At 45.2% G+C, this 17,870-nt stretch overlaps 2 protein-coding genes across 2 annotated transcripts in view; one reads left to right on the forward strand and one right to left on the reverse strand.

Annotated features, from left to right (window-relative positions):
- The window catches only part of Insyn2b (inhibitory synaptic factor family member 2B), a 106,541-nt gene extending 97,101 nt beyond the window's left edge, over positions 1 to 9,440 (reverse strand). The window contains exon 1 of the mRNA XM_059270219.1: positions 9,293 to 9,440. The gene's annotated coding sequence lies outside the window, so the exon portion shown is untranslated. The remainder of the gene's footprint in view (positions 1 to 9,292) is intronic.
- A 2,042-nt stretch (positions 9,441 to 11,482) lies between these two features.
- LOC131916439 (dedicator of cytokinesis protein 2-like) overlaps positions 11,483 to 17,870 on the forward strand; it is an 89,442-nt gene continuing 83,054 nt past the window's right edge. Inside the window, exons 1-2 of the mRNA XM_059269786.1 lie at positions 11,483 to 11,592; positions 13,299 to 13,393. Of these exons, the coding sequence (XP_059125769.1) occupies positions 11,512 to 11,592; positions 13,299 to 13,393 (176 nt within the window). The 5' untranslated portion in view covers positions 11,483 to 11,511. The remainder of the gene's footprint in view (positions 11,593 to 13,298; positions 13,394 to 17,870) is intronic.

Here is a 17,870-nt window from a genome sequence, read left to right on the forward strand (position 1 = left end):
GGCGGGCGGGAAGGGGGGTATTTGCATCCATGCCAAGCTGCAGTATCACCCTTATTAATGGAGACAGGAGTAGGAGTCTGCAGGCAGCTAAGCTAAGGCTGACTGCAGAGGACAGGGATGGCAGGGGCACTGCCACCATTCTGAAGGACGGGGACGTGGGACAAATGCGACTGAAGAGGGGAGAGGTGAAAAGAGGGTGAAATGGGGTGGTGGTGGTAAATTAGTATGATGTCATTTGAAAACTTTCAAAGCAATGAATGAATGGATAAGTATCATTCCCAGAGCAGGGAGGCCAATGCCAGGAAAGGAGCCTGCCTGTGAGGAGCCAGAGCCCGACGGGAAGGCTTGGGTTGGTTGGCAGAGCTGTGTTCGGGCCAGGGTCAGGCGGCCTGGGAGGCTCAGGAATGGGCATCTCTCCCTCCTGCCCCCTCCTCCTTGAGCTGTATCTGAAAGGGCTTTGCAGGAACTCATTACTGCGAACCCTTGGAGTCAGCTTCTCAGTCACCCCCGAGTTCGGCTTCATAGGGGTGTTTTCATCATTGGGATGAGCTTCATAAAAGCCAGAGCCTCATGATCCTGCCACTGTTAGCAGATGAAATAGCACTCCCTTTATAGAAATGAGGAGCAAGGACTTTGAGTAGCTTTCTTTACCTTGTCAGCAGAGCTGGCCCAGAGGCAACACAGTAGGCAGGTGCCAGCACGCCATCCCATTACCTACAGATTGAGTTTTGCCACCCAGAGCCTACCATTCCAGACCCTTCCACATCTCTCACAATCTCCCCCTGTGAACTTCTGCAGCACCAAAACCCCTTGCTCATTTCCACCTCTGCCCTGTCCTCATTCTGTTCCACTGTCTAAAAGTGGGACAGCAATTTCTCAGTGTTTGTACTATCAACTCCCTTTGCCGGCCTCTGGCAGACATCACTAATCGATCACCACGGTCTTTCCTGCTGAGCTAAGACTTGGCCTTAAAATCATTCCCGACACGACTCTCTAGGCAGTCACCACCAATCAATTAGATTAATCAAATTATAAGATGAAAAGTATTTTCTGTTATATATCTAAGATGTCATTTCCCATACTTAGTTTAATCTCTCCCAACCTTGCCATTCTTCAAATCTACATTTCTTTGAACGTTCCCTTGAATATCTCTAACCCACTTCTGTCCTCACTTAAAAGCCCAGAGCCAACATCACCTCCAGCACTCATTTCTCACTTCTCATTCAGCATCCTAACGCATGTGTCTTTGTCCTCATGACCAGAGTGTTCCAACTATGGTGGTAGGTCCATCTTAGACTGGGTCACTCTTTGCTTTGCGGGGTGTCCTATGCATTACAGGGCGTTTAATCAGCACTAACCTTTACCCAGTAGAAGCAACCCTGTTTCTCACTTGTGACAGCAATGATAGCTGGAAGGAGGTACTAGCAATGGCTAGGCTAAGGAGTGGAGCTTGATGTTTAAAGTAAGATGTGAGAGGTAGTTCTTAGTCTTCTTCAGTCCTCGGGAAGCATGGGGGACTAACAGGGGGAATCCTTTGATCCACAGTTTAGAAAACTCTGACCCAGTCTGGCCTGGCTGCCTGTGAGCGTATCTCTCTGCCTACCATCTGTCCCTTTAATCATGAAGGTTTGCCAAGGGAAAAGCAGGAGATACTGTGGAAGTTCTCATCTGCAGTGTAGCTCCTGGATCCATGGGGAGGTTTAAATCACCCTCTACCAGCCAAATGGAAGCAAATTTGGACAGGCCAACTCACTGTTCCTGGGGTACCAGGAAGGAGCCGAGGCTGCACAGTGGGAGAGACATTTTAGGGGACCCTCTTCCTGTGGCTTCTGACTTCATCCTCACCTTGGTCCTAGAGTTGGCCGTCATAACCACATTCGCAAAGAGAAAACAGGGTCTTAAAGAGACAAAGCACCTTGTCCAGAGTTCCCGAGCATGTCAAAAAAAGCTGCCCCAGCAATTCTACCAGTAGGGAACATCAGATGTTTCCTAGTCTGTGGCATTGGTGTCACACAAGGGACCTCTCCCTATGTGAAGAGCCCAAAGCAGCGCAGATGACGGAGTCTCACTGGGACTTACAATCATGAGAGTCTTAAAGCAGCAGTGTAGCATGGTTATTGAGCACCTGGCTGTCTGTGTAGCTGTGTTTTCCCTTATGATTGGTCTGCCTGCCTTCATCTCCTCCCGTGCAACCTTACATAAGCGCATGTGAGTGTTCATCTCTCCCTTTCTCCCTCCTTCCATTCCTACGGGAGCACAGAGGATGCCTAGGATGCTTCCTAATATTTAAGAGTTATCTGACAGTAGCGCTAAGATGAAATATATCATTGGTTTGCTTCATTGAGTTTTGAGGTATTGTTTAATTTTAATTACAATAAGTTATTATTTCAATAGTCCTGTTTTTTTCCTTAAGCAAAGAAAGCAAAAGCGTTTCTGGAGCCAAGTTGGTCTAGAAAAATTCTGTCACCCCCCTACTCCTTGATTTCTTCATCTGTAAGGTACAAACAGTATTATCAACATCTAGTAAATGCTGATATCTTAGTCTGCTTTCCTGTTTCTGTGATAGAACACAGACCAAACCCGACTCAGGGATGAAAGGGTTTATTTGCACTACACCTCATCGTCCATCATCGAGGGAAACCAAACCAGGAACCTGGAGGCACCAAATGAAGCAGCAGCCATGGAGGAAGGCCTTGCTTCCAGGCGTACATTTAGTTACCTTTCTCATACAGCCCAGGTCCACCTACCCGGGGATGGCACCACCCTTGGTGGGCTGGGTCCTCTTACATTAATCATCAAGAAAATACTGTAGACATGCCCACAGGCTGGTTGGTAGAGGCAGTTCCTCAGCTGGGGTCCCCTCTTCCCGGTTGTGTCAAGTCAACAACCAGGATCAGCCATCACAGTTGGTGAGCGAGGAAAAGCATGTGTAACAGCTGGCCTTCAGTAAATACACAAACGGCTCTTCTGACCGTCAACGTATTTCTCAGCTGTACCTGACACCTAAGCGTCTGACTGGCAATGGTTTCTCTTCCTTCTAATTCTTCTCTTTCCTTGCTTTAACTCTAGAAACAGTCTGTACAGATGGAGAAATATGGAATTTACCGTGGTACCTGGCACATTGTCCTTTAAATGGCAGTCACTATTGTCATTTAGTTCGCAGTTCCCCCACCTCGGATTTCATAGACTTTTGTGACACCTTTTCCCACGGAGGGGGTGCCTTTGAGTCATTTAACTTAGACGTACATGTTTACAGGAGAAGGTGGAAATACTTCTTAGATATGTACCACAAACTCCAAACCCTATCAGTACTTCGGGTTTGATATGTGGGGCAGGGTGAGCTGAGGACTATACCCTATTGTCCAGGACTTAGAGATCCTCCTAAGACATTTAGTATGGCGCTTGGAAACCTGTCACTGGTGTGAACAATGAGAAGAATGCTTTATTTCTGAAGTTGTTCTCACAATCAAATTTGTGACCCTCCCTGCCCATGCCTTCATGGATGAAGTTAGAAAAATGATCTTCTGTTTAGGAAAAAATAAAATGAATCATCCCAATTAATAGCCCATTTCCCAACAAGCTGGCCTCTCAGGTCGGTCCCCCCGTCTCAGATGGTTTTATCTGGAGACTGGAGTAGACAGGAGCAGTTGTTCTGTCTAGTCAGCAGTGAACACCAGAGCGCCGATCACTCAGCATCTGAAGGCAAACGCAATCGATGTCAAACTGGAGTCCACGTGTGCTCCCACAGGAGGGCCAGCCTGGGCAGTGAAGTAATCATTAGTGAAAAACACTTGCTCAGGAGTCATGACACTGCCAGACACCAGGTAGGGCCAACACCAAAGCATGATTTAACATGTTCCACAAACCCACGACCCTGGAAACAGTATTTGAGTGGTTCCTTGGTGATGGGCTGGTGGCAGGTAGCAAGCTTCTTCACTCAGATGGAGAGCTTCCGTTGCGAGAAGAAAAGCCAGACTCCTGCCCTTGACCTCCATGTACCCTTGGGAGCTGACCTCTGCCTGTCTTTCTAACATCACCTTGTATTTTATTCTTCCTTGTCCATAGCTTCTGGCCATGCTGGCCTTTGCTCAGTCTCTCAGATGCCCTCAGCCTATCCCCATGATTCTATTCTTCACTTGGCCCATGATGCTAGTCCAGTTTCTTACACAGCTGTTCTCATCACTCAGATTCTCACTCAGATGTTAGCTCCAAGAATGCACTACTGTCTCCCCAGTCCAAAATAAGTGTCCTTGCATTCTGTCCCTGTCCATTGCCTCCTAGGATTTCCCTAGTGGAAAAAACTACTGTCTACAATTGTTTTATGTGCTGGCTTATTTCAGGTGTGTTTAGCCCCATCTCATCTGGAATGAGAGCTTCACAAGAAAAATGCCATTGATAATCTTCACATTGTAGCCTCAGCACCTAGAACCATGCCTGGCACACAGTGAGTGCTCACACAGTGGGTGCTCAAGAAATACTTGTTGAATCAAAGAATGTGTAAGAGTTACCTCACTTGGGCTTGGCAGAATGTGAGAAATAGGACAAAACTTCTTAGATTTCTGGCCTCTGCTAAATCAGAAGAGACAATACCTAACTAATTTTCCAGTTTATGGAGGTCCCCATAATGGTCCCCATACCATTCCTTTAGAGATAGAGAATGCAGTAATAAATTCACTTTCTATTAGTATTTATCACATTTATGCAATATTCCAGTTCCATTCTAGAGCCTAGCAATACAGCAGCAAATGCTTGGACACAGTTCTTTGCAGAGTGGAGCTGACATGAAGGCGTGGTATGAAAATACAGGTCCGTGAAAATACAAGTTTGGGAATCTACACTGCCCTGATTTTAACTTCTACGACTGCGCAAACTTAATGTCTGTCTAGACAAGTTATCTGGCTTCATGCCCCTCACATTCTTCATCTATAAAATGGGCGCACAGCTTGTCTTGTGTGTGCTGAGAAGTCCAGAGAGGTGATGAACATAGTCTTGGGAACAAGGGATGGATGAATGAGTAGGATCTACATTCCTCCGACTTTCCTTTGCCACAAAATACCCCACTGTTCTCTTTGGAAGATTTGAAGTGATCTCACAGGCAGGCCCATGCTCCAGCTAGGATCACAGGTGTTTGATACAGAGAAGAGTGTATGAGGAATACAGGATCCTTTTCTAGCCTTGACTCAAAGCAGCCTTCCCGAGCCTCCCTAACTAGTCCTTCAGTGACGACTGTTGCTTAAGGAGACACTACCTACAGTTCTAGTCCTGATATATCTAGAGAGTCAATCTGTCATTAATGCCCACTGTGTCTGGCAGGGGTGCATGGTTCTAGTCCTCCTGGAGTTATCATGCTAAAAAGAGCCATATTAGGATGCACACAGAGACATGCCATCCAGGAGGCACCTCTCTGTTCTGTCAAGATTTCTGCCTTTGATGTGGAACAGATCACCCAGACCTCCCAGGTGTGTGCTCACTTCCCCAAGAAGGAAGGGAACGGGCTTTACCTACCACATAGCAGGACCTCTGGGTAGCTAAGGTGTTTTAGGACACACAAAGACAGGCACCTCCTAAATCCAGACAACTGAGGGATTAAGGTTTCCAAAAAGACAGTGGTAGAGCATGTTCTTAAACAATTTGCACACCAAAGTCGCTTTTCCTACCTTCCAGCAACTGTCGCCATGAAAAAGAAAGCTCCCAGCCTGCTTTGCTCCAAGAGGCATACACTCTGTTCACTGAGCAGCTGGACTTGAGACATGGTCACCAAAGGCCACTCAGAGTTGAAGGGCACACAGCTGCTGGCGCCAGGTTGCAATGGGGAACAGTTAATAGGTTTGTAGACTGTCACTGGTAGATGATGGTACAGTCTACCAGTGCAGGTAATGGGAACAGTTAATAGGTGTGTAGACTGTCACTGATAGGTGGTACAGTCTACCAGTGCAGGTAATGGGGAACAGTTAATAGGTTTGTAGACTGTCACTGGTAGATGATGGTACAGTCTACCAGTGCAGGTAATGGGAACAGTTAATAGGTTTGTAGACTGTCACTGGTAGATGGTACAGTCTACCAGTGCAGGTAATGGGGAACAGTTAATAGGTTTGTAGACTGTCACTGGTAGATGATGGTACAGTCTACCAGTGCAGGTAATGGGAACAGTTAATAGGTTTGTAGACTGTCACTGGTAGATGGTACAGTCTACCAGTGCAGGTAATGGGGACAGTTAATAGGTTTGTAGACTGTCACTGGTAGATGGTACAGTCTACCAGTGCAGGTAATGGGAACAGTTAATAGGTGTGTAGACTGTCACTGGTAGATGGTACAGTCTACTAGTGCAGGCTGGGAATTTCCTCTGAGCAGGCTGAACATTTTACCTGGTTGATTTGTGTAGTTTTCTGGACCACAGTCAGCAGTATGACAATAATAATAATAATAATAATAATAATAATAATAACAGCAAGGCCCTCTGCACTCAAGGTTCTTTATATAAATTAATCCTTTCTTCTCCATATGAAATAGAGATTTTTTTAAAATCTTCTTTTACACACTAGACAAGCAAGGCACACAGACCCTGCTCAAGGTCACGGGCACATAGCTGAGATTAGAACTGCGGCTGCCTGGTTCCAAGGCCCTGCTCTGCATCCAGGAAGCACTAGATGTAAGTGCTTGGTGCATAACCATAGCCACCCTGCTGTAGCCCCCGCTGCCCAGCACTGTACCCAAACTTGGCATTGCTATAAAAGAACATACTCGACACCTCAGCCGCCCTAAAGATTGTTCCAAATTACAACTCCCAGCGGCCTGACAAAGCTCTAAGATGAATGGATTTCAGAGCCCTTGCTTTTCCTGACACCATAGCCTCCCACCTCCAATCAGTCCTGGATCCACCATACAGACAGCACTAGTTTAATCCAAGAATAAAATCTGTTACATAAGCACAGAGCAGACATGGGGGTGAGCAGAGAAGCAGCCTGAGAGCAGCATTTGTCCACTCTTAGTCTCCAGAGTATGGCCCTTCCAGAGAACTTTTCATCTCTCTGTGAGCCTCCCTCAGTACGCAAACTTTCCTTCATCTCCTCTCCTTGGTGCTCTCTATATTGTATTTTATTTTGGTCGTGCACATTATTTGAAGTTACTATAGCAACGTGTCACCAGCTGGTATCTCATAGTAGTGTTGGCATTTAGGTAGCAAGCTCCTCAAGTTGCCTGTTTCCTTCCCTCTGTGATCTCATCTCTCCCACCAATCTCAGGTGAGCGGGGATGCCTCCCAGCAGCCAAGACCCCCTTCTCGATTTTGTGCGTCAAAACAGAGCAAATGATAGCTTTGTCTGTGCCCTTGGTTTACTCCAGCACTGCAAGAGTTCTGGCGTGTGTGTGTGTGTGTGTGTGTGTGTGTGTTTGCATTAAAGGTTGCTAAGTTGAAATGGTTAAATTGAATGTTGTATGCAGAGCTATTAGTATTTCCAATAATAATATGATAATGGAGGTGACTTTTAATGCAAAGGAGCCAGGGTAATGATTTGGGGAGAGTTCCACCAGAACTGAAGTCATCTGATGTATTGCTCACACGGGATTGGTTTTCTCTTGTTCTCTTGCCAGCACATAGTAAAGAGACCCTGACTGTTTTCCCTCAAAGCTTCAGCTCTCTTCTAGATGTGTGAGACTTCTGAGTGTAGTGATGGGCTGAATTAATTAAAAGAATTGATTGTCTTGGATAGCTAGGAGGGTCCTATGTGGCAAATGTGCCCCGCCACTCACAGTGTTAAGTAGCCCCTCATCAGCCAAGTGCCCGCGATGATTGTACTTATTTTTACACGTTTGACCTAGTTTCAAACTGTGTCTCTCTGTGCTGTGATTCATTAGCCACATTTTAAACCACCCGATTGGAGCGAGGTGACTCTGCCTGGTTTGCACCAGAGTCTCAGATTCAGCTTCTCTCTGGAATTGAAGATGCAAGTCCCACTGGCACTCTGTTTCTAGAAGCAGTTTCCTATGGAAGCACCTGCTGGGCTGCTTCGGTATGGATGAGTGGCTGCCTCGTGCTTGGGAGTAAATACATGTCGATTATAGAATTTCTGCCAGGAGTAAGAAGAGGCTTCTAATTGGCCCAGATTACAGGGGATCCCCCAACTCCCCGAGTATACCCCACGCAACGCTGAGGCTTTTCTAGGTTGTTGGTGGGGATGGGAGTTTGAACTTTTAAAGATATAAAGTTTGGGCAGCATCAACCTCAGGGCTCTGTTGGTTTCCAGGGCAAAAACAGTCTGATGGTCACCCTTACCCCCAGTTCCTCTAGGCATTTAAAACATGGCAGGTATGAAAGTATGATCTCAAACTTGTGAGAATGGGAGATTGCCCAAACACAATTGCCATTTTGAAGACAGTCCTGAAAGGGGGCTGCCGGTCAGAGAAGCACAGCGTGATTCCATTATCCCTTCACTGCATGACAAAGCGTGTATGACCGTTCAATTCAAAAAGAACCTTTAATGAGCCTACTGCCTATGGCTCGCTCCATTTCAGGTATCTGTTAGTTCCATCTGTGTGATCACCTAAGGATTGATAACCAAGTGAGCTAGGTACCGAGGTAGGAAAACAGGATGCTTCCGGTTCGAAATAAAACAGAGTCATGTTTTGATTAACAGGCAAATACAAGTGACTTGTCTAAACTTCCATCACGGTGCACTGCCAGTCCTAGGGAAAGACACCCCAACTGGGCTTTTCTATGTGCTGATCAGGACAAAGAAATTAACAAGTGATTTGGGTAAAAGTGATTTTGATTGATCCATGAACTCTCACACACTGGCTGACTCCCAATACAACAGTAATGGTTAATTTCACAAAATGGTCAAACTCTCTAATGAAACATGGAAAACCTCTCTCTTTCATTATTAAAAAAAAAGAAAGAAAGCATAGAAGTTTCCTTAAACAAACCCTCGGAGACGGCAGCCTGTCAGAGGTAATTCAAGCAACTTGAGCTCTGCCGTGGTCTGCTCTCCGCATTTTCTCCTTTTCCAATTCAAATCAAGCCATTGGGAATAACAAGCCTTCCGGATCTAGGCATTTGGGGCAGCCTGCAGTTCTGACAATGGTGGATTTTCACCACACACACACACACACACACACACACACACACACACACACACACAAGCTCACAGTCTCAGCACTCATTTAGCCAAAGATTTAAAGTAAGCTGTTGTCCAAGAGACGACCACATTTTCTCCTACAAGATCACCGATTTAAAATAATATAAAATAAAATAAGACAAAATAAAAAAAAAATCAAACCTTCCCACATCTCTTACCTCAGAGCAGTGGAATTACCTGCAGAGGATGTTGCCCCTTCCTCTCACAAGGAGCCAGCCTTTAACCAGCAGCAAGGTAACTCCAAACGAAGGAAAAAGAAGTCCTTTATATTGTAATTTTCACTGTTTATATGCAAGAAGTGTAGTGGGTCTGCTCACGTAGGAATAAATAAAAAGCCGAAGAAACCGCACGGCAGCTACCATGTGAAAAGGAAAGCCCTCTAGTGGTCACAGGCTGAATTCTTTAAGGAAGGGAGAGGAGAGATGGAGGCAGCAGAAGTATATGTGTACACACACACACACACACACACACACACACACCACACCTATCTCTTCAGACTCTACAATTTTCCTTTCCTACATTTAACCTGGGCAGAGGTATAAAATTCATTTTTTGCTTTCAGTGAGATCTGGTTAAGTTAGCCAGGATGCGGCTGTTTCAGCCTGAATTAAAAGCAGTGAACAATTTCACAAACTCACTACCACCCCCTGGAGGCTTGAGCATGAAATAACAAGCAGGTGGAACACCCCCACCCCCACCCCGAGGCTGCAGGTTCCTATGTACACAGTGGCTGGAGCCCCTGAGAGTCCAGCTTGGTGCTTTCAGCCAGATGCCCACGTTTCCTAAACATAGTGTGAGTTTAGTGGCCACCAGCTCCTGTGCAGCTGGCCTGGCTAATCATAGAATTCCTTCTTTTAAAAAGCCACTCATTTCAAAATTATCAGTAGTTTAAAGTGAGGACCCTACATTTTCACCTTGTTCTGTGATATAGCTGACCCTGTTGATGGGAAAGCATGCTACCCTTAACTTCCTAATTGAAAAGAACCAGGAAGCAAACGAGAGCCTATACTTGTGGGAGCTACTTTGGAAATGAGAGTGTGGAAAACATTTAGTCAACCTAAGAGACCTACCAAGGAATGCAGGGAGGGCTTCCTGGGGTCATTACCAGTGTTCTTCTGTCACTAGAACATGCCTACAGGCTGGCTGGCATACAGATAGATAGACATACATACATACATGCATACATATATATTTGCTTTTTTTTTTTTTTAACAAAGTGAGAACTTTTAAAATAAAGGCCAAAGTCGTCTGTCACACACACACACACACACACACACACACACACACACACACACACCCCTTTATTTTTTTCAGACATGAAACTTCCAAGCAGTGAGAGCCCCCGGACACCCCCTGTACCCCATCATCTAGGCCACCTTCTAAAAACATGTCCTGGGCTGGGCCACAGTGAGACCTCCTCTGGCCAAGATGGTAGCCCATGTGGGATCTTATAAGAAACAGTTGAGAATGTCACCCCAGGCCTCCTTGATCAGTGGCCAGTGCTTTCTTTACCAGCTCCCAGAATGTATCTCCTCAAGTACTGCTTATGTATACCAGCATGCCCCAGCGCAGACACTTCCTACTCAGGGAGGGAGGACCTAGAAGAGGCTGAATTGATGCCTTTGTGGCATGCCTGGGTTAACTCAGGCTCCTCCACTCCCAGGGTTCCTTCAAGACCCACCTCTTCCTCAGGTCTCTACCTTGATTTCTCTCTTGTCTGAATCCTTCCCTCATGGACATTAGTTATGCTTTCACAATTACACAAGAAGCTCGTAAAGGGCAAAGGCTGTCTCTTCGAATATCTTTTATCTTCCTTAGCCCCAACAAGTGCCAATTCTGGTAGGCACTAGGTTCACTCATAGCTGATTGATTCATGGGGATCCAGCAGCCGATCTCTCCACAGAGACTTGCATGCATGCAACGGAGCTGTTGGAGACATTGATCTTTCCAGGAACTCCTCTGGGAGTAGATATGTCAACAGACGAGACAATGGGGATTTACACAGACAAAATTATTAACCAAAAATGAAACTGACTGCCCCGAAGGATCTTGACTGACATAGGCTGAGTCTCCCAACATCCACACAGAGATGAGGCAGTGGATCTCTTCTTAGCTTTGTATCTGCAGCTCTTAGCACAGCTACAGGCACATAATGGGTGTTTAATGAATGCTTTTTTAATGAATTAGCAGTGAGGACATTTCCTCTTAGGGAGCTTTACATGCCAGTAAGAGGAGAGACTCTTCACTGGTGGGTAGCCCTTTATCAGTGCCTGGGATGACTGTATGTTTTCAAGTCTGAAGTCAAGGAGATGGAAAGGACAAATTTCACGGTCATTATATTTTTCCTTATGTTTTGTAGAGTCACTTTGTGGCGTGTATGACAGCCATCTTAGACCAGATGGGTGACCAACACTATTCCTTCTACATTGAGACCTTCAAGACCAGCTCAGACCTTGTGGTAAGTCTGCAGGACATGGTGGGGGAGGGCAGGCAAGAGATAGAGAAGAGGGGCATGGCATACCACACTCTTGTTCTCATGAGTTTGGGGCAAGAAGATCCCCCTACAGATCTCAAGTATGTGTGTTGAAGATTATGACATACATGTGTGATTCCATATCTTGTATGACTCATTTCTAAAATGTATCTTCAGTCCATTAGAGTTCAGTGCTGAGGCTCCCACATCTAGATTCCCATTAGCAAACATTCATTGATGAATCATGAATGCTTTGGGGTTTAAGACCATGAGTGTTGGAGCCTGAAAATTTTGCATTGGAATCAGCCACTGTGACCTTAGGAAAGTTAACTTCTCTTAAGCCTCAGTTGGTTTGGTTTTGATTTTTTTTTTTAAATCTCTGAACTAGGATGGTAGTATCTGTGTCACAAGGCTATTACTATCATAGGGATAATAGTAAGCACTCAGCAAAAGTTAACTATCACTGTGCTGTGACGAATGTACAGAGAAAGCTGGTGTCTGAGCCCAACTTACCTCTCAGTATTCATCCGCTGCACCCACCACCATCACCAGGCCTTTAGTGAACATTCAGCTCTCTGCCAAGCATCCAGTATATAGTATATGACTGATCCTCATGGTAACCTTGGGAGGTAGACATCACCCCATTCTGCTGATGTGGAAGCTGGGATCTTATACCACAGAGGTGACTTTTTTTCTAAAAGCAAAATTTGCTGGAAATAAACCAATGCCATTTCCAGAATTTCACAATTTAGCTTAAAGCAGTGTTTTTGAAATGATATACTATATAGTCTCCTTACTACCCTACCATAAAGACACACACACACACACACACACACACACACACACACACACACACACACCAAACAGAGCTGATCGGCTTTTATCTATTTCATATATTGGGTTTTAGGTGAGATTTTCTTTGAACAGAATCTGCAGTGAACATGACCTGACAAGTACTGCTTAAGAAAAAAACTGCAGATGGGCGGGTTCACTCTGAGTTCGAAGCTTTACCTAAATCACCTGGGGATCTGGCTTCATTACCTGCAGCTCAAGACACTCTTGGTACCGGTGGTTCTCGACTTTGCTGACTAGATTTGTGCTGAATTTATTTTCTCTAAAGATAAAGATGAAGGTTAGCCTGCTGCAAAATCTGCTGGAGAATGTTTAAATCCACTTTGAACCTCTTTAAAAGAGAGGAAGACCCTTGCTACATCCCTTCTTTAGGAGCTTATATGCATGTGTGACATTTGGATTAGCTGTGCCTATGCATTGCTAATTAGATGTTCATTTAAATAATAGTGTTTGCTCAATGACCTGAGACAATACTATATAGTGTAGATTATTTACCTCTTGAATACATATTTAGGAAGATGATTACAAAATCATCAGCAAATACATTTGCTTCTTTATTCTTTAAGACAGAACCAATAGTACTTTATTTGGAGAGTCCATTTTTAGTTATTATTCAAATTCCACTTGTGTCTGGTGAGGCAGAGTCTTGGTAGCTGACTTATAAACTTCCAGTTGCAACCTATTGTTATGACTTTGAATTCCTTAGCAAAAACCTGTCCCCTTCCTAATCTGACCCTCTAAAGGAAAATAAAGAAGGCATTTAAATTGCCACCAAGATCTAGACAGGTGCAGTCTGTCCCTGTGACATGGGGTGACAAGTGTGCTCAACACTTTTGCAGGACTTCCTGATGGAGACATTCATCATGTTCAAGGACCTGATTGGGAAGAATGTGTACCCTGGTGACTGGATGGCCATGAGCATGGTTCAGAACAGGTAAGTGGCCAGTGCTTCTGGAGTGCCCAACCTGTGTGCTGGCCACCCAGGCTTAAGAACACCAGCAGCCGTAGATGGGAGAGAAGGGATTAAAATGTTGAGAGACCCTTTCCTTTCTGAGCTCAAACACAAGGAAGAGCTCACCAATCCTGAAGCTACTCTAAATAGCCCCCATCCTTCTGAGGTGCTCATGTTCCCATTAAAATAGATACTCGGTCTATGATAGGAGAATTTTAGGGAAGCATTACACAATTATATTAATTTAAAGTTTATTTAAGATAATAAAATATTTCCTGTGCCATAGGTTAGATAAGTGTCCGACAACTTTAAACAGGTTTCCACATTACAAGACTTGGGGGAGGGTGCTTTTAATATGCTAGTACGATTTTCTAAGATGAAGAAATAGAAGAGAATGTTTTACAGATGCCTTTGGAACAAGGTAGGGTACAACTTACACATTTTTGTTTGTATCTGTAATACCTACTCATATCTCATAGAACATCAGTGCAACCTAAGAATAATTCAGACCCCCACATGAGCGATCACAGCCTGGGATAAGCCATTACAAATGCTCCCAACCTTCACTGTTGTCTCTCCAAAGCCATCTTGCCAGGTGAATGCCGGTCCCAGCACTAGGTCACTCTAACAGCCCCACCCTCCACTCCCCTGTCCCCAGCGTCTTTTGCATGCTGCACTTCCCGGTTCCCCTGATCTGTGTCAGAACCTCGTTCTCAAGTCTCACCTGTGTCCTCTCTTCAGCAAGGCCTTCTCAGCTCCTCCTTTCCTTTCTCCCCTTTTCCTTTGGCTACTTATATTTATTTCCGGTCCTTACTGTGGAAAGCCCTTCATCTCCCGGGGGCTTCTAGTTTTATCTCCCTGTACCTACCACCTCTGTTCTCCATCATGCAGGCCAAGTATTGGCTGACAGAGACAGAGATGTCCCCAGAGAGTGGTAGAGAAGAAAAACCAGAATTTTCTTTACCGAAAGAACTGGAGGAAAGACTATGCACATTTACATATTAATGATTTTGTCATTGGATAAAGTCTGAGAAGATCTGTCTTCTGCATGATTGCAAGAGCTGATTGCAATGCCTGCTGATCTCTGGAAAATTGTTCTTCCACTCCCTGGATGCCCAAGTGCCCACCATGTGAGAGACACCTGGCTACAGTACTCTCGGACTAGCTTTAGGACTGCAGGAGGGGAGGAGAGATTTGTCAAGGCAGAAGGGGAATCTGTCTTTACATCTCTGCTTACTATGGAAAGAGGGAGCTCTCTCAGAAGCACAGTGCCAGGGAGTATCCCATCCCTAGCCTAGGCTAACCCCAGATGGTTCACATCTCACAGGCTGAAGCTGGCTCTAAGTGAACTAACAAGCCAGTGACGATTTTCCCAGGCACATTGTGGGTCAGAAGTAGACTCCTCCCTGGCCCTGTGTCCTACCAGCTTCCTGAACTTCAGCCCTTTGTAGATACTTAGATCCTCATACTTGGAAGGGCCCCAGGCTTGGTTTAGTGTTCATGCGCTACCATCTCTTGACTCATAATAAGTTTTAGACAATGGGACCCCCCCTTTCATTTTGTACTGGCTCTGTAAGTTGTGTAGTTGCTCATATGCCAATGGTGAGGCATCTTGGATCGAGGTAGGGGCTGCTGGCTATACTACACATAGCCCTTCACTGTGTGCCAGAAAATGAACAGAAAGTCTGTCAAATTATATGAAGCATCCAAGAGATAGTACAGGAGTCATTTGCATTTTGGATATGTCCAGCTTCTCCAGCTGCTTACTTCTTTACACTCGTATAACTTTCTACAAGCCGTGGCTCTGCCTCATCCTTCATCTTCCTCCAGACTAGACTCCCCGTGAGATGACTGTGAAAATTCCGAACCCAGTGACCCCCTCATGGCAGGAAAGCCTGTTTCCCCTTCAGTGTTAGTTTATATGTCCAGTTAGCTGCTGTCCTCATGGCCTGTAACTGATTTGCCACAGGACTGCTCAGTCTCTACACAATGAATGAACGTTTCAAGAGCAAACTTCGTGTGCAACTTGACTCTGTGTATCTAGTCCTAGTACAGAATATGACGTGACATTCATGAATACGTACACTGATATTCTGTGTCCACAAGGAACTTCCTGACTGGGATTTTTAAAGGAACCTGGACTTTTGAAAGTAGAAAATGTACTGGTTCAGATAATTTGAAAACCTCAGAGATCTGGTTTCATGCTTGGCTGTATCCAGGTGTTCAGATCATGATAGAAGAAATCGATGCCTCTCCCTCAATCTTGTCTCTGTTGGCTTCATTCTCAAACAGACACTCCCTTTAGAGGGGTGAAAATGCACTCTACCAGTCGCAACTGCATCCATTTCATTTTATTATGCATATGCATGTTTTGCCTGCACGTTTGCCGGTGAGCCACTTGAGTGCCTGATGCCTGTGGGGACCAGAAGAGAGTGTCAGGTCCCTGGAACTGGAATTATGGTCAACTGTGAGCTGCTATGTGGGGGCTGAGAATGGAACCAGAGTTCTGGAAGAGAGCAGCTAATGCTCTGAAGTGCTGAGCCCTCTCCACGAATCTTCCAAGAGAAGTTTTTTTGTTTTTTTTTTTTCCATTCCGTGCAGTGTAATAGTGTAATTTCCAAGGCCAACCTTTAAAGTCTGGTTTAGGTTACCTGTGGCAGAGAAATGAAAGACATTGCTAAGTCAAGCTTTGATCTTACAATCTGCCTTCTGAACTGGAGGTAGTGTGGCCAATCTACCCAAACAACAGGCAGCCAGGAAAGTAACAGAGAAGGTAGTTCTCCAAAGAAATCTCTAGAATTGCTGTAAGTAGGAGGAACAGGTTACTGGCAGAAAAGGGAGCAGATGACTTGAGCTAATACAAGGCCAGGAGTGGAGTTCACCAGGCAAAGTTTCCCCTTTGGAGCTTGTACCATGCATTCTGGGAGAAGTACTTGGTGATCTGTGTGAGCAGGTGTTGGGACAGGCAGTGGAGCCATTATGTGTCGCGGTTTCATTCCAGAGGCTGTGATTAAATATCCTCACAAAAGCAACTTTAAGGGAGAAAGAATTTGTATGAGGCTTCAAATTCCTGTGCCCAGTCTGTTACTGGAGGGAAATCAAGGCAGGGACTCTGAGCAGCTCACCACAACTAGTCAATAGCAGATGGGAAATGAATGTGTGTATGTCTGTGCCTAGCTGGCTTTCCTGAACTCTCAGACTGTCTAGAACACCCAGCCCAGAGAATGGGGCCTCTCACGTTCAGGGTGAGTCTTCTCATCTCAAGCCAATGAAGAAATCCTTCAGGAGTCTACCCACAGGCAAACCTGACCTAGACAGTCCCTCACTGAGACTCTCTTCCCACCTGATTCTACACTGTGTCAAGTTGGCAATTAAAATGATCGAGAAAATTAGAATGGAACCCAAGGAACTGAAGAAAGTGGAGTTGCCTCCTAAATAAAAACAGTTATGGCTCTGGGCAGTGAAATGCATGCCTTTACATTTCAGTGTCTTATAAACTCAGGCTTGAGGGTACAACATGGACTTCATGTAGCCCAGGTTGACCTTGAACTCACTATGCAGTTAAAGAAGATGATTTTGAATTTCTGGTCTTCCTGCCTCAACCTCTCAAGTCCTGGGATTCCAAGCCTGTATGGCTGCCCTGCCTTTTCCAGAATTCACTCATCCTCCTGGAGTGTTGGCTTCCTAATCTGTGGAGAGAGGATAACGATGGTCCATTTTACAGGGCTTTGTGTTTTTCTTTTGGGTTGGATGGAGTTGTTCCGAAGCATCATACACAAGTCAGACCTCAGTAGGCAGAGTGTTGTCATCATTAAGTTGATGACAACTTGGTCTTGGGCTGCTGATGTCACCTCCCTCTAACAATGGCTGTTCTTGCATTAGAACAGCTTAGTCTATAGATTTCTTTTGTGTTCTGGCTACAAGGATGTCTCCATTTATGGAGCTCTTGAGGGTTGCTCATGACATCTGCATTTTGTGTGCTATTTCATAGCTGATATTAATTAAGCACCTAGATCAGCGCACTGTTATAAACGCTTTGCATGCATTAGCTCCCCCTCTTCTCACAACAACCTTATGAGGTAGGACCACAACCATCTGCATTTCATCAACGACAAAGCTGACTTTCTCATGCTGCAATGCCAGTAAAAGAGAGAGAAGGCATTCGACCTGAGCCAAGTTCTGAAGCCGCGCTTCTTCACCTTGTGTACCAGAGACATTTATCTGAAGAGCTTTGAACAGACATCCAGACAGCAGCCCGAAGGGGAGACAGCCTGCCAAGGTCATGCAGCTACTTTGCAGAATATCCGCAATCAGAACCTGCACCATGATTTAGCCTAGTGGGGCACTCACCTACAATACTATTTCCTCTTCCCCAGAAAGAAACAACCCAGTTACATAATGAGCGAATCCCTAAGTCAGCCTGGGCATTGTAACTAATTAACTTGCTTTCCTTATTTTC

Source organism: Peromyscus eremicus, chromosome 8a, assembly GCF_949786415.1.
Source record: "Peromyscus eremicus chromosome 8a, PerEre_H2_v1, whole genome shotgun sequence".
NCBI classification, from domain to species: domain Eukaryota; kingdom Metazoa; phylum Chordata; class Mammalia; order Rodentia; family Cricetidae; genus Peromyscus; species Peromyscus eremicus.